Below are 16,970 nucleotides of genomic sequence, written 5' to 3' on the forward strand. Positions count from 1 at the left end.
TTACAGTAAGAAGGTATTGTATATTCCTCTTTTTTATATACTAAGTCTTTGTAATTTACCTTTACCAAGCATCCCAGTATCAACGAGCTACACTTGCAAGTACTCAGTAGACAAGCATGACTAGTGGCCACCAGATGGGACAGCTCAGAAGGAAGCTTCAAAAATGCTACAGTGCTTAAAATTAGCTCTGCATAAAAAGGAATTGTTTGTAACAATAATAACCTCCTTTAATTTCAAATTTTCCATTCATCTATATAGTATCATTTCAGACTTGCTTCAAATAGAACTAAGAAGTAAATGTCAAAAAGGTGTTTATATTCCCCCATGCAAATTATTTTGGTAAATGTCTAGATCAGAAAATATTGGTTTAAATAGATCCTTAAGCTATTCTTTAGCAAAAGCTAGATTTCTAAGGGAAACTTAAAGAACACATGTGCAAGCAAGTTACCCTGGGATATAGTACTTTGGGTGTTTTCCCCTTACTTACTAGAACAGATAATTACCAGGCTGTATTTTTTTTGTTCACTACTTATTAACAAAGAACTAAACATTTCCTTTCTAAAGCCTGCTTTACAAACCAGATAAACAAATGAACTATTAATAGTAAAGGCAGATCTCATGAGCTCACGGTGGCATTAGTAAGAACTAGAAATGCCAGAATTCCCCCAACAGTCAGACTAATCCTCCACTTCTAAGCTCATCTGCTGGGTGGCTGAGTTTATCTTTGACAGGAGTAGTGACAAACCATATCTAAACATCAACTAGGTAAGTCTCCTGCATCCATTATCTGAATACCAAGCCTGGAGTAAAAGCTCTGGTAAGGAATCTTACGTGCCCTTCCTACTTTCCTCACAGAACCACCTCACCATCTTGCAGTTCAACTTGTACTAAACTTGGCACCCGTTCAGCTGGATCTAAATCTGTGATATTCTCGGCTGCCTGTAGAAGAGAGGAAAGACAGTTCTGGAAGCCAGCCCAGGAAGCCAGACTCTGCAGAGTTCAGCTTGCCCCAGAGGACAGTGCAGGAAGTACTGACAGCCTCACAGGGGACCCTGCCCACCAGAAACCCAGCTGGATGAAGGTCTAAACTAACCAGGTAGTCGTTTGTCCCTCTCTCAGACAAGAGGCAGCTATAGAAGGGGAACAAAAGTCCCTTCCCCGACAATAACCAAATCTTCTGATGTCAGAGTGAGCTGTTATTACCCAGGGTTCCCAGGTGGAAATCAATAATCTCTGAGGAGGGAGGGCCAGAAGGGTCCTTTTGGAGAAAAACTATGATACTACCTTCTCAGAGAGCTGAAGCAGACTGCTCTGTGTTCCCTCCAGAGGCAAAAGGAGAGCTGAAAAGTGGAGAGGTCACTTGAGAGATTCTAAGAAAGGAAAAGTCCCTGAGGATTGTCAGTCCAGAGCTGTGTATCCAACATCTTCAAAAACAATGTTTCTAAAATAGTACTGATCTTCATCTCTTAAGCCTAAGGCTTAGGCCTGCAAAAGTGTTAAATCAGTAAATTATTGGAATTTTGTGGTTGTTTGTTTCAAATGAGGAAAGGAATAAAAAACATAATAAGTCAAAAACAACCTTTTTCTTTATTGTGTTGTAGCAAATTCTGTTTTCACTTACATATTGTTGCCTCAGCCTTGAAGATGTATTTCATTCAATTCTCATCAACAGTAAGTACTCATTGACCAAAAAAAAAACATGAAAATTGCTGGGACATACCTGAGAGAACTGTTCCAAATGACATGAGTGCTGATCTATCAAACTACAAAGAGACCAAAGTTGGAAGACAAAGGAGAAACAGCTGCCTGTTTTCCTGACTTTGCATTACCTGCCTCAAGCCAGGGAAAAGAGCAGCATGGAAAAGCCACATAGCGGGCTGGGAATATGGCCTGGTGGCAAGAGTGCTTGCATCGTATATATGAAGTCCTAGGTTCGATTCCTCAACACCACATATACAGAAAAGGCAAGAAGTGGTGCTGTGGCTCAAGTTGGCAGAATGCTAGCCTTGAGCAAAAAGAAGCCAGGGACAGTGCTCAGGCCCTGAGTTCAAGCCCCAGGACTGGCAAAAAGAAAAAGAAAAGAAAAGCCACATAGCATGAAGCTTTTTCAACTGCCTTCTGGGTGACTCTGCAAGGCTGGCATCAGTTGATTAAAAAGGGATAACTGGGACATGATGACTGTTCAGGGAGATTGGAGGGGAGTCTTGATTAGCTCTGATTGCTCCTTGTATGTTCCTACTGCCATGGCGACTGTAGTAGATGGACAGGTTTATCACGGCAAAATCCTCCTCCTCCTATTTCCAGGTTAACATGTATGAGCATTGCTTTCTCCACAGTGGGAGTTAGAAGTACCTGGCATTCAAACTCGAATTAACCTGCTACAAGAAAACACTTATTAGGCAATGTGCTCTTGTCAGTAAGGAATCATTATGAATAGTTTAGTTATTGCAATATTTTGTGGTTACAAAATAAAAGATTCCTTACCTTTTAAGAGACATAGTAAAGTTTGGGATCAAATGATATGATAAGGAATCTAATGAGTGCAGGAAAAAGGAGAATATAGGAAAAATTAGATTGGCTGCTGTTGACGATGGTTAAGACTGGTTAACAGATAATACATTTTGTTTTTCTTGCTACTCTGGGGTATTTTTAAAGTGCCTACTAATCCAAGGGAAAGAACCAAGGCGCTCTATCTAGGGCCTTTCTGAGAAGGTGTTCTGTCCTTTTCCAGAGCTGCACTACCCTAGGTATGACAGGCCATTCAGTGCCTAGCTAAGAAGACAAGACACAACCATCCTATTTCTCTTTAAGATGACAGACTTAACCTCTCTCTCCCTCTGCCTCAAGAGAGAGATTTAGCTTTTGATCACCTCCAAGAAACAGCATCCTTTGGGATATTGAAACTGACAAGAGACAGCCTACAAAATCCTGTGGTTTACATCGAAAGTCTGAAGGTACCAGCGTGTTCTGGATCTGGGGGTTAACAGTGTGTGACGAAGACATGCTCTCAGCAAGAATTTAATTTAGCACAGACATGATGCCTTATGAAACAAACTGGCAGGGAGTCTGTGGGCAAGCAGAAAAGGGAGACTAAAAGCAGAGAATAGTTCCCTATTTTTAAATTGCTTCCTTTTAAATCACCTATAACCTTTCACCCAGCAATCTTATCTCTAAGATGGTATTCTAATAAAGTAGCTGGCTGATTGCAAGTGTGGTAAACTGGGTACCAGTGGCTCACATCTGTAATCCCAGCTACTGAGGATATCTGAGCATCTGAGAATCATGGCTTGAAGTCAGTCTAGGTAGGGAAGTCCATGAGACTCTTATCTCCAATGAACCACCAAAAAGTGAGAAATGTACCTGTGGCACAAGTGCCAGCCTTGAGCGAAAAACCTAGAGTACCCAGGCACTGAGCTCAAGCCCAAGGAGCATCACACACACATACAGGAAAAAAGATGGTACACTGATGCATATGTCTTTCTTTACAGAAGAAAAATCAGAAAAGCTCAAATTTCATTTGTAAGAAAGTTACATAAGAGCTGGGAATATGACCTAGTGGCAAAAGTCCTTGCCTCGTATACATGAAGCCTTGGGTTCGATTCTCCAGCACTGCATATATAGAAAATGGCCAGAAGTGGCACTGTGCCTCAAGTGGCAGAGTGCTAGCCTTGAGCAAAAATAAGCCAGGGACAGTGCTCAGGCCCTGAGTCCAAGGCCCAGGACTGGCAAAAAAGAAAGGAAGGAAGGAAGGAAGGAAGGAAGGAAGGAAGGAAGGAAGGAAGGAAGGAAGGAAGGAAGGAAGGAAGGAAGGAAGGAAGGAAGGAAGGGAAAGAAAGAAATCTAAAATAAAACAAACCTTGTCTATAAAAAAAAGTTACACAAAGTATTAATCAAACATAGAATAAAATTACAAGCAATCTTTTAAAATGCTAATGCCTAAAATAGGTTTTAGGATATATCTTATAAAATCATACCTTTGTTTTAAAATAAAGTATATGTGGCAAAAAGAACTGGTATATCCCATAAAATGTTAACAGTGGTATTTTCCTACCGTCTTCATGATTTCTTTCATGGTCTGAATTTTTTTCCATAGGCATAGGACATATATATTAAGATAGTCCTCAAAAAAAAAGCTATTTCCTTTTTTGTTTCTGGATATCTGAAACAGAGTTTTATAATGCACTGCAGGCTGATCTTGAACTCATGATCCTTCTTCCTCAGCCTCCTCTGAGATTATAGTATATGCCACCATGCCCAGCTCAAAAAGAAAGTGATGTTTCCTAAGACAGTAACTATAGAACCATGAAGGTGCCTGAAGTAGGAAGACAAGGTGCCAGAGCTGGATAGAGCTTAAGATGGCAAGCCAAACAAATAACACCAGGCTTTGACAAAGAGAGCAATCTCCTTTCTTCCCCCAAGGATATTATATACTGAGCAACTACTCTTTCCCAGGTATTGCTCCAGGGTTTGGAGACAGAATGAATGTGACACAGTTTCCTCTCCTCAAAGGGTTTTCACCTAATGGAAAGAAAGGACACATTTATCTAAATAAATGAGATACACTGCTGGGGTGATACAAGGGCTAACTATACTGGACTGGCTGGCATGGGAAGAAGCAAATCGATGCTTGCCACATGGGGGAGTTTTGAGGACATTCACCATAGGCATGTGGACATTATGAGCAGCTGGAGAGCAGGACAGGTAAAAACTAGGGTGAAAGGGTGAAGTTAGGGAGGTAGGCAAACAATATACAGAAGGTCTCCAAATGCCCCATCCCAAGGGCACAGGGAATCTGTGAAGGACTGGGGTCTCCTTTGTGAGTCAGTCTGATGACTGTGCTATCAGTGAGCTTGTACTAGGGAATGCCATCCCAATTAAATAGCTGCTGGGCTCAGCACTTGTGTATGTACAACTCCAGAAGGGGTCTGTAGTTAGCCCCACCTGACAGCTGAAACTTGACACCACTTAATTTTCCAATCACAGACTTTACGAAACTGAGGTTCACCATGGACTGTCTAACTCATAACCATGTTTGGTGTTAATATGAGATCTCAATAGATGGTTCTCTCCTAAGCTCTGTGATATTTATATAAATAACTACAGACCTACAATCCCTACTAGAAAGGTGGTTGATGTACAACAAAGGGATTATTAAAAAGAAAGCTTTCTTGACCACAAAATTAAGATTAGATAGAAAAACCTGGGAGAAAAAAGTTGAAATTGGAGCTGCCAAGGGTTTTCTTTTCCCTACAACTCAGGAGAAATCATTAGGCAACAGGGTTTTGTTTTTGCTCCTGTAATAAGTAGACACAGGTGAGAAATCTGAGGTGGGGAATAAAAAGAAAAAATGAGGGAGAAGGTCCAACTTTAAACATGGAAAAGAGCTGATAATGGCATACACTACCATGAAACTAGGGAGCTGGCCTAGACATACACAGGTGTGGCAGAGGAGAATCTGCAGTGACATTTCTGTTATTTAAGAAAATGTCGAAATGATGTTTATGGAGGCTTGATGTTAAGCTGGGGGTAAAAAAAAAAAAAAAAACATTCAGCCAAGATACATTTACTGAACAACTGTACCTACAGTAAAGCAAACCTTTATAAACAAAAGCAACTCCTGCTCAGTATACACACACACACACACACACACACACACACACACACACACACCCCTTACACATGATCAGTGCAGATACAGGAACAGCTAATGTAGTCTATAACTAATGGAATATGAGTTTTTGGCTTTTGAAGCCCCTAATGAGATGAATAGTGGTTATTCCAAGAAAGAAAAAGGGGTGAACAAAGGCCTAAGAAATAAAAATGATGAAAAGTGTTCTCAGGAGATAGCCAGGGTGGGGCAGTAGCTCTGGGAACAAAAGCTAATTCTGGATATGAGAGAAATCAAGAGGTAGCATGGATGATAATTAATATCCACTCGACATTTTTTTCCTGAATCAGACACTGTTTCCTAGTTCATTTATGTCACCGTAAGTACCCTGTGAACAGTCAATTGTCCCTACTTTTAACTATGTAAAAACTAAGTCCAAGAAGAACTAAGCAACTGGGGGGGGGGGAGACTTAACTAATCAAATGAATCCATACTCAGTCTTGTCTGAGTCTTCCAGCTACCTCTACCTACAACTTTATTTATTTAGCACCAACTGTATGCTTAATGTAAATAGTGTTTTCCAGTCACATAGGAAATACTGAAGCTACTCCCTATGTTCATTCACCCCAGGATTTAAGAGGATATTTACAGGAAACCACTAAACTATTTTCAGGATACAGAAACATCTCTGAATTTACGTCACAGAGAAATGAAGGACTGATATAACTAGACATTTGTTACTAGATTAGAATGCTTTGACAGAGTGACTGACTAAACTATTTAAAACTTTGGCTTAAAATGTTACTGCTTTTAATGGAAAATTCAAAGCAGTACAACCACTTTGGAAAATAGTTTGGTATTTTCTTATAGAGTTAAACATATAGCTACCATATGATCTAGCAAGCTCACTTCTGGGCATTTACCCAAGAGACACAAAAATTTATACTCACGTAAAATCTATATGCAAAAGTTTATAGCAGCTTTCTCATCATCACCCCAAACCAAAAAAAAAAAACAAACCAAAAACCTCAAATGTCCTTCAACAGGTAACTGGATAAAGAAGCCATATACTATTGATACATGCAAGTAAGTAAACTCAAAAATAAACTGTAAGTGGGAAAATATCACACTTTTAAAAATACTTATTTTACAGTTCCACTCTATGACAAGATGGAAAAGGTAAAATTACAGAGAAAATTACACAGACACGTGGGTGCCACAAAATGACATGACAGTTTTTGTTTGCACATTATGTATCCTGTTTAGGTTATGTGTGGTAGGCAGAATAATGGGCCCCTGGAACCCAGAATCCGTGTATGTGTTAATCTCCCATAGTAAACAGGACTTTGCACATGGAATTCCAGGTGACTAATCAGCTGACCTTACAATAAGATTATTTTTTATTACCAAGAAGGGGTAATAGAAGGAAATGGAAGGTAAACCAGGAAGGAAGGGGCTACAATTCAACCTCTGTGAACTCAACATAAGAGAACAGAAGCACAAGAGTCAGAAGCAGGAGAGGTTCAGAGAATGACAAGTACTCAACCCATAGCTTCTTCCATGATAGAAGAAGGAATATAGATTGGGGGGGGGGGGCAGAAAAAGCACCAACTGAGAACAATCTTTGGCTAATGTTCATCAAAGAAAAGAGAATCTTGGACCAACAAAGATCAGGCACTGAATTATGCCACCAACCTAAGTGGGCAAAGAAATGGATTCTCTCCTAGACCTTTGAGAAAAGAACCAAGCCTTGCCAACACTAGATTTTGAGGCTCAAAACAGAGAAACCGCTGACCTCATGGAGTTCCCATGTATGAAAACAGTAAGATAATAAAATTTGGTGTTTAAAGCCTCTAACTTTGTCATCATTTGCTATATCAGCAAATGAAAACAGCATTACTAAACTCTACCAAAATCATAGAAATATACTCCAAAAAAGGATGACCAAACACATTTCAAAAGAAAAAAAAATGTTGTTGTTCTTACTCTGAAAGAGCAGTGATTAATACAAACCAAAAGACAAATTCTAGCGTGCAACTTCAGACCTTAATCTCAAAAACACTAACTCAGTTTAGATTTGGTCTCTGTCTGACCCTCTCTTTTCTTTTGATCCACCAATGAGAACTAATCCAAGCTTCCAAATGACCAGCAACATCCACATTCCTCTCAGTGTCCAGCTCATGGTGTATGGAGATATTTTACTTGAATTCTCAAATGGGTCAGAACTTACATCATCTTAGAAGGAAGTACCTACCTATCTTTAGAGAGATTCCCGTTCTCAGGACTACAAACGGGAGAAGAACCCAACAAGAGGAAGCTGAAGTGGGAAAGACTACTTCAATCATTAGGAACTTAGCAAGTCTAAGATCTTCCATCAATACAATGGCTTAGAAGCCAAGAGGCAGAACCTAATGGATGACTCAATGAGATTTTTAGCAGCTAATGGCAGTGTGCTCTGAGAAATGCTACAAATCCAATACTTTTTTCTCTGAAGAATTAATGTGTTACTGGAGGGAGCCTCTTTTCTAAGCACCAGTCCGCCCCATAGCCCTACCCTCTACCTCTTGCTCATCATCAGTGCTCTTAGCTCTCCTCATTTTCAACATGACTGAATGGAATTCTTTTCAAATCTTCTCACATTTTAATATATGTTCTCATAAGAGGCCTAATCAGAGGTAGAGCATTCTAAAAAGTTATGATTTTCTGTTTTTTTACACTCCATTCCCTGTGGTTAAAAGTCCATAAAGTAAAAATGTCAAAGTAAAGATTTTCAGTCTGGATAGATAGCAGTAATTATTTAAATATCTTCTACAGATAAGGCTTTGGAAAGTACAAAGAAGCAAAACATAGATGGGTCTTGTCTTGCCTCATTGCTTACAATGTCACTAGATGTTCATTAGAGATAGTAATAATCTCAGGAGAGCCAGGAACTTTAGCTCATGCTTGTAATCCCATCAGGAGATGGAGAGTAGGAAGACAGTGGTTCAAGACCAACTCAGGCAAAAAGTTAGCAAGAGCCAATTTCAAGAAGCAAACCAGTGTGATGAGGAGAGGTTGTATCCCAACCTTCTCAGGAGGCTGCAGATAGGAACATTTCAGTTTGAGGCTGACCTCTGCTAAAAAGACAGAATCCTATCTGAAAAAATGAAGAGCAATATAGGGCTGGAGTTGTGGCTCAAGTGATAAAGAGTTCCTTCCTAGAAAATGCAAGCACCTGAGTTCAAACACCAGTACCACCAAAAACATCATCATCATCATCATCATCATCATCATCATCATCATCATCACTATCATCATCATAAGAAAAATATGAAATCATATACAAAACAGGTGTTCAAAGTTTGTGACTGGGAAGATCATGGAGCAGAAGTTTTGCATGAAAGCTGAAAGAAATGCAGAAATAAAAGAAATCAATTGTCCAAGATAGCATATTTTCTAAAAAGAGCAATCTAGAAATGCCACTTGCAGTATCTCTCTTATCATCTACCTCCCTAAGAAATTACCAGGAATTTAAAACTTTCAGAAAGAATCTCTAGGACTCTAAATTTGCACTGTTAACTGCACCAAAACTCATTTTTTACTTGTCCCTGCTGAGAGAAAATGACTACATTTCTGAAATGCTCCAGGTCCTGTGGTTAAACTAATCCTGTGTGCATCCTTGGAAGGTTATACCACCTGAGACAGTCTCTACATACAAGTGAGCCACGTGGGCTAGTGCCAAGCATAACACAGGCTGCCAGGACTGAAGGGATGTAGCACTAGCACCAGCCAGCCCAAGTCACAACAGCCTTTAGCATCCAGCAATGTTCTGTCCTATACACTCATTCACCGAAACAGGTGTAAAACTTCACAGTAACCTAACTAGATCCAGAATTGAAGCTATTAAATTAATCCACAGATACATAAATTACAGTCTATTCATGTCATGAAATACTGACTACTGAACACAAAGAACAGATTTGAGAAGCAGAATGTTGGTTGCAAGAAAATAGACAATGTATATAATGTTTACAAAAAAAAAAAAGAAAGACTATAGCATCAGAAGTCAGAATACTGCCACTCTGAGATGAGAAGTTCAGGACTAAAATGGACACTAAGGACACTGTTAGGGTATTGAAATGTCTATTTCTTTGTCTGAAAAGTAGTTATAGGAAGCTTTTTATTTTGTGGGATGTCATCAAACTGTGGAAACAATGATAACACTTTTCTATGCAAATGTTTTACTTCAACTAACAGTTGATCTTTGAAAGAATAAACTGTGTTACATTAAAGGTTTATAGTAGTGTGAACAAAAATCACTCTACAATTGAAGAGTAACATGTGTGTTTGTATCCATAATTTTTGTTTAAATTTCTTATTTATGTGTGAGTCTGCTTTAATTTCTGTGTATATTTAGATGGAGAAGTATATATTCATGGTAATGTTAGAACAGTAAATAACACTACACATCTGCTCTGGACAGAAATCAAAGATGATTACTCCCTTTTATTTGAAAAAAAGAGGGAGGAAGAAGAGTGGAATGAAGCAAGAAAAGGTGGAAGGGAGTTCAGGCCCTTGAGAACCTCTGAGAGAGAGTGGGTGAGAACAAGGTCATCAGAGCCTGTGTTCTTATGCGACACAATGTTTTTTTAAAATCTGTGTCATGAGCCAAGGACCAGGGACTAGATGTCCCAGCAACCCCCACTCAATGTGAACCGCAGCTTAGCTCAAGACACAGTAGGTCCGACTGTGGACAGATAATTGACTGGGAGTGCAAATCCCAACAAGCTGCTGTGCCCAGGCCGCTACTCCATCTATCCTATTAACTATATAATTTCCCTCCTGTTCAGTAATCACACTTCTTCTTCTGCCAGTGGACACCAAGCAGAGAGAAAATCCCTTTCCGGTCTCTTAGGTTGGGTCTCTAAGTGAGTGTCCATCCGTATAGTATTTGGAGGTCAGGGTTTCACGATGAAAATGGTTCCCTTGCATGGAAAAAGCCTGCCTGCCGGTACAACCAGCACCTGCTGGGTAGAGTGGCCCAGGGACTGCGGCAGACAACCTTGGCAAAGATGCTTGGGACAACCTCCGCCAGGAAACAGTCGATCTCTGGCGCATGAATAAGGCCACCGTTCACCAGTGATGCCCTCAAAAAAGTGTCACCTGTCAATCACTTGACCTAAATACACCAGTCACTAGGGGAATGGAGGGGGGTGTTAGTCGGAGCATGCTCAGTGATTGGGATGACATCACTTAATCAATGCTAGGGACGGGAAGGCTGCATCAGCAGCCTGGAGCGGGCTGCCAGGAACGTGTCAGCCGGGACCAGGAGACCCGCGTTAACTCGGTCCCTCCCTCCCCAGCGGCTCGCATACAAAGGGGGCACCGTGGACCACACACCCTAGGGGCAGCTGATGGCGAAAAGGGGTGTGTGTGTGTGTGTGTGTGTGTGTGTGTGTGTGTGTGTGTGTGAAAAGCTAGTTTGTTTCACCTGACATATTCCTTTAAGAGCCAAAAACTGCTGGTATCCCCTCCCCCCTCCATCAGTCCGGGCTGCAAGACTGGGAGCTAAGGTGGGGGAGGGGAAGAAAGATGGAGAAGGGGTACCAAGAGGTGACCCCAGCCACACTAAGTAACTTGTACTCCTGGCAGAGGGGCTATTAGGCCTCACTCTGGGCTCCCTCGCCCCATGTCGGTGGACAGTTTCCTCTCCATCCAGTCCAAAGCCCACTCGAGGGTCTGCAGACCCCAGGGGTGGGAGTGGGAGTGGAGGTGGCGGTGGGGGTGGGGATGGAGGCACCCTAACAAGGAGGGTTCACTCGTAGTGAAGCCTGGGGTAACAGGAAACAGGAGACACACCAGGCAGCCAGGAACGCCAATACCATCAGTGGACCCCCTCCCTCAACCTTCCACGCGCGAAACAAGGTGAAGCCACGTCTCCATGACTGCTAGGGTTGTTCTGCCCTTTTTTTCCCCCCTTGCTTTTTCGCGAAGGTCTTGAGAAGGGACACCCGAACCCTCGCCTGGAAGCCTCTGTGGGTTGCAAAGCTTATACTTTTAAGAGGAGCCCGTGGGCTCGGCTTGAGGGGAACCCGAACATACTCCCCGCGCGGTGAGTGCGGGAACAATAGGTCCACCCGGGCCCCCACCCCGCCAACAATGGCGGATCCCAGCCCTTCCTCGCCCCCCACCCCCACTCCACCACTGAGGGCTCGCCCCACGGTCCCCAGGCGCCCCTGCGCCCGCGAGCGGGCGGGGGGGGAGCTCTGGGGCGAGGGGTGAGAGTCTCGCGTCCTGTCCACTCGGGTGGGAGCAGCCCCACAGCGATGTCCGAAGGGGCAGCACGGACGTCTAGGCTCCGTCCGGGGGTATCGGGGCACCTGGCTGCTGCGCAAAGCAGGGGGGGAAGGGAGACCCGACTCCCCGGCCACTTACCCCGATCACCACGGTCTCGTCGCCTTTGAATTTGGGGATGAATTTGTCCCCGCGGAGAATCTCCGCCTCGTTGAGCGGCCGAAACCGGCACATCACTTTGATGCTGCATTCGGCAGGATCCGCCATCTCGGCTGGCGGCAGGGAGGGGTGCGGGGATGGGTGGGGGCTCAGGGCTGGGCAAGGCGAGGGAGGAGGCCGCGCACCGCACCGCACCTCCCGCTGCTAGGCCGCCTCCTGCAGCCGCCCAGCCTCACACGATGCCCCTCAGCAGGTCATCGCGAACCCGGCGGGCTCGACAGCTCCACGACCCAGAAGGCGGAGGGCAAGCCTACCAGCCTCGGGCCCCGCCGGCTGCAGACCTCCTGGCCTGGCCCTGCCCTGCGCCCCCGGCCCACCTGCCCGCGACCACGAGGCGGCCAGCGGACGAGGCGATGGGCAGGGAGCGAGCCTGGCCGGGCTCAGACCTCCCAGGCTCCGGCGCGCTCAGCCATCCTGCATCAGCACCAGCGCGCTCCGCGGCCTCCCGGCCCGCCCCTCCGCCCCGCCCTCCGGACGGCTACGCCCCGCCCCGGGGCGGTGACGTCACGCAGAGCTCCGCCCCGCCCCTGTCGGAGCTCGGCGCATCCCGGGATTTGTAGTCTCCACCTGCAGGTGGACGTTGTCCGGTGCCAGACAGCGAGGGTGCCTTCATTGCGACCTCAGAGAGCTGCAAGTCTTATCTTGCTGCTCAGGCCAAGAACAGAATTGAGGTCATATCATATTCAATACTTCCAAATTGAAATCTCTATAAATACCAAGGTCTGTGTCGTCATATAACTTAAGACACTGCACCTCCTCAGTTAAATTGAACCTTGTGTGTACTGAAGAAATTTGTAAGGATTCTGGGGGAGAAAGAGGAAAAGGAGATGTGCATGGATATTGGGAAACTAACTATGCCGGTATACAGATCGCAATATGGAACATATTTTGAGTCAGGGACAATGGAATTCTATGCTTCTATCGCAAAGAATGGCATTGCCCCATTCCTAAGGAAATGGAAGGACTTGGGGGAAAAAAAATCATACTAAGTGAAGTGAGCCAGACCCAAACAAACATAGACACTATGGTTTCCCTCATTGGGAATAATTAATACACATCTACGATAGTCCTAGCAAAAGATCACAATAGCTCAATAGCTATGTACATGCAAACACATAAGATGATGCTAAGTGAAATGAACTCCAAGTTATGGAAATAAGTAGCTTATCGTTGTCATTGTTATTTTCAATGTATCATGTGAAATTATGCCATTTTCTTTTGTCTTTCTTCCCCAGGGTTTTACCCCTGATGTCACAGATACTGGTTTCAGTACCCTGGGTATTATATATACGTTTATTGGAATTAGGGAAGGGAAGGGGAACATCAAAATGGAGAGACAAAGGATAAAAGATGAACCAATGCAACAGCAATACTTACAAAACTATGCTGTAAAGCAACTGTGCAACTCATGGGGGAGGGGATTGTGGAGGGGAGAAGGAGGGAGAAAATGAGGGAGGAGGTATCAAGTTAGATAAAAAATGTACTCACTGCCTTATGTATGAAATTGTAACCCCCTCTGTACATCAATTTGACAATAAATAAATTAATAAAAAGTATACCCTGACTCAAGGTAGTGAGTCAAAGGAGAATTTACACAAATACAAACTGGTCTTGCTTATCCAAGTATAACAATTGAACCAGAGATGCCAGGACTACCTAGCAGCGTGTTCTCTATGTGCACTGGCTTCACTCTTTCTCTCACAAGACAAATCCTCCACACACTCACAATCATAATTGCCAACAGCCTTTGGGTATCATTCATCAATCGCTCCCACTTGAGAAGGACAGAATATCTTTTCAGAATTCTGTTTGGATAAAAAAGAAAGTCTGTGACTGTCCTGGACTTGAGCCAGTGTCTACTTCTAGGTCAGTCAACCAGAGTATGGGACTTTATACACTCATGAAGGAATTTTGTTGTAGTAAGGCTCCTGAAAAGATGATGCTACTCTCACAAAAGAGTGGTTCCATGCCAACAGAACAATTAGACACCCACTCTAAATCTCCAGCATTAGATTTTTCCCTTTAAAACTCAGCTCAACCATGGCTCCTCAGAAAGATCTCCCTGACTGCCGAAACAGCCACGTAACACTGGTGGTCCTCCCTTACTTGCCCAGTCTTCTATATCTATTTCTCTCTCTACTATATTTTGGTGGTGAAATTTGCCTCACCTCTGGTCTGTAGATTGAGCACATAGTTGGCAGCATTCTAAATAAAGAATCCACCATAGAAGAAAGTGGCCTCTGACTATGAGTCCCACTTCTGCTACTTGCAGAATGTGTGTGACCAGTGGCAAGACTTAATGGCCTTAAAACTCAGTTTTCTCAGCTAGGAGCTGGTGGCTCACACCTGAAATCCTAGATACTCAGAAGGCTGAGATCTGAGGATCGCAGTTTAAAACCAACCCAGAAGAAAAGATAGAAGTGGAGATATGGCTCAAGTGATAGAGTGCCAGCCTTGAATGAAACACCAAGATAGAGTAGGAAGCCTGAGTTCAAGCCCTAGAACAGGGGGAAAAACAGCTCAGTTTTCTCATTCACATAATTGGAATAACAATATTATGTCAGAATTTGTGGGCAAATTAAAAGAAATAATGCTTCTAAAGCACCTAGCATGGTGCCTGATGTATACATAGTATAAACTCATAAATATTAGATATTACTGTTATTACTAGTTGCTGAATAAATGTCTGTAAAATAATTGGTAGTTTAGTTAATTTAAGAAATGTATCTCAATGACACTGCCCCATTTGCAAGGAAATGGAAATCATACTAAGTGAAGTGAGCTAGACCCAAAGAAACATAGACTCTATGGTTTCCCTCATAGGGAATAATTAGTACATGTTTAGGTTAGTCATAGCAGAAGACCACAATATCCCAATATCTGTGCCTGTATGAATACATGATACTAAGTGAAATGAACTCCACGTTATGAAAACAAGTGATTTATCTTTGTTGTAATTATTTTCAACATGCCATGTGAAACAGTACCCTTTTTTTTTCTCTCATATTCCCTTTCTGTGGTTTTACCCCTGCTATTACTCTAACTGATCTTAGAACCCTGGATACTGTATATACATGTATTAGAACTAGGGAAGGGAAAGAGAATACCAAAATCAAGAGACAAAGGATAAAAAGACAAACCATTCCAAAAGCAATACTTACAAAACCATTTGGTGTAAACCAACTGTACAACTCATTGGAGGTAGAGGGAAAGGAGGAGGGGGGCGGGGAGGGAAAGGAGGAAGGAGGTAGCAAGTTGAACAAGAAATGTACTCACTGCCTTACATATGAAACTGTAACCCCTCTGTACTTCGCCTTGACAATAAAGTTAAAAAAAAAAAAAGAAACATATCTCTTGCATAAACCTAGGTATACCTAGGAATACAAGAGTTCTTCATTGCTGAGCAGAGAGGCCCATTAAAGAGAACGTTCATGAATAACTGTAAGCAGTACCAATTTTATTTCCTTGCCTCTGGTGTAGTGGAAGTAGGTTTCAAAAGGCCCAAGTGCCATTTCTTCATCTGTTTTCACACTAGGTAGTACTCAGGCTCTGGCTCTGAGACCACCTCCTACTGTGGTTTATATGGGTTTTTTCCTTCCAAAAGTCATGTTGAAATTTGGTCCACAGTGTAATCATTCTGAGAGGTAGTGGGACCTTTAAGAGATCATTCAGTCATTAAGAAATCACTGCCTTTCTCACAGAAGGGAGTTCTCACTTTAAAGAGACTGGATCGGATAACCAAAAAGTGACTTAATGTGTGTGTATACACGCGCATGCGTACGGGTGCATGCATGTGTGCATGCATGCCTTTCTAGGCTCTCCTTGTGGCTTCTTCTCTTGCCCCATGATCCACTGGTGCCTGTTTGCTTCTTCCACTTTTCCACATAGATGGAGCAGCAGGTGACCTTCACTAGGTACCATGTTCTTAGACTTCCAAAACCATAATCTAAAATAAACCCAGTTTCCATTATTATGTCATAGTAACAATAAACAAACTAAAACTTTATGACAGGGGCTGGGGATATGGCCTAGTGGCAAGAGTGCTTGCCTTGTATACATGAGGCCCTGGGTTCAATTCCCCAGCACCACATATACAGAAAATGGCCAGAAGTGGCGCTGTGGCTCAAGTGGCAGAGTGCTAGCCTTGAGCAAAAAGAAGCCAGGGACAGTGCTCAGGCCCTGAGTCCAAGGCCCAGGACTGGCAAAAAAAAACTTTATGACATACTGAGAATACAGTCCAATATTAGTTTCTCTGGGCCCATCAGCATGTTTTTGTAAGCCCAGGTACACCGCTTTACCTGAATGATGTCAGAAGTATGTATAACTTGGTCTGCACAGAGATCTGCCTGCCTGTCACTGGGCTCACTCTGTATTCATTCATTCATTCATTCATTCATTCATTCATTCATCTATCCATCCACCAGCTATTAACTGAGCAAGAGTAAACAACATTTGCTATTACTCTTTAAGTTTAGGCTAAGTGATTCCTTATTAAGGTGGTTACCATAGGATTCCCATTTGATTACAAAATAACTCATGGCTCTCAGACAACTTAGAAACAAGTTGTCTTAGAAACAAGTAGAAACAGGCCTGTCCCCACAAAGAAAATAAGGCCCTATTTGAAAAATAACAAAAGCAAACTGTAGTAACTTTCCAGCAAGCATGGGGGGGGGGGGAGGAGGAGGAGGGGGAAGAGGAGGGGGAGGGAGAGGAGGAGGCGGAGGAGGGGAGGGAGGGGGGGAGGAAGGGGAGGGGAGGAGGAGGGGGAGGGGGAGGGGAGGGGGAGGGGGAGGGGGAGGGGGAGGAGGCAACCATGGTAGAGTTCCCAGTGGACCATAAAAAGAATAGAGGAAATAGTCTAAGTAGGACT

General features: G+C 43.1%; 1 protein-coding gene across 1 annotated transcript in view; it reads right to left on the minus strand.

Annotated features, from left to right (window-relative positions):
- The window catches only part of Kif5c (kinesin family member 5C), a 155,098-nt gene extending 142,539 nt beyond the window's left edge, over positions 1-12,559 (minus strand). The window contains exon 1 of the mRNA XM_048345501.1: positions 12,023-12,559. Within this exon, the coding sequence (XP_048201458.1) occupies positions 12,023-12,148 (126 nt within the window). The 5' untranslated portion in view covers positions 12,149-12,559. The remainder of the gene's footprint in view (positions 1-12,022) is intronic.
- Between the last annotated feature and the right edge of the window lie 4,411 nt (positions 12,560-16,970).

Source organism: Perognathus longimembris, chromosome 4 (genome assembly GCF_023159225.1).
Source record: "Perognathus longimembris pacificus isolate PPM17 chromosome 4, ASM2315922v1, whole genome shotgun sequence".
NCBI lineage: Eukaryota > Metazoa > Chordata > Mammalia > Rodentia > Heteromyidae > Perognathus > Perognathus longimembris.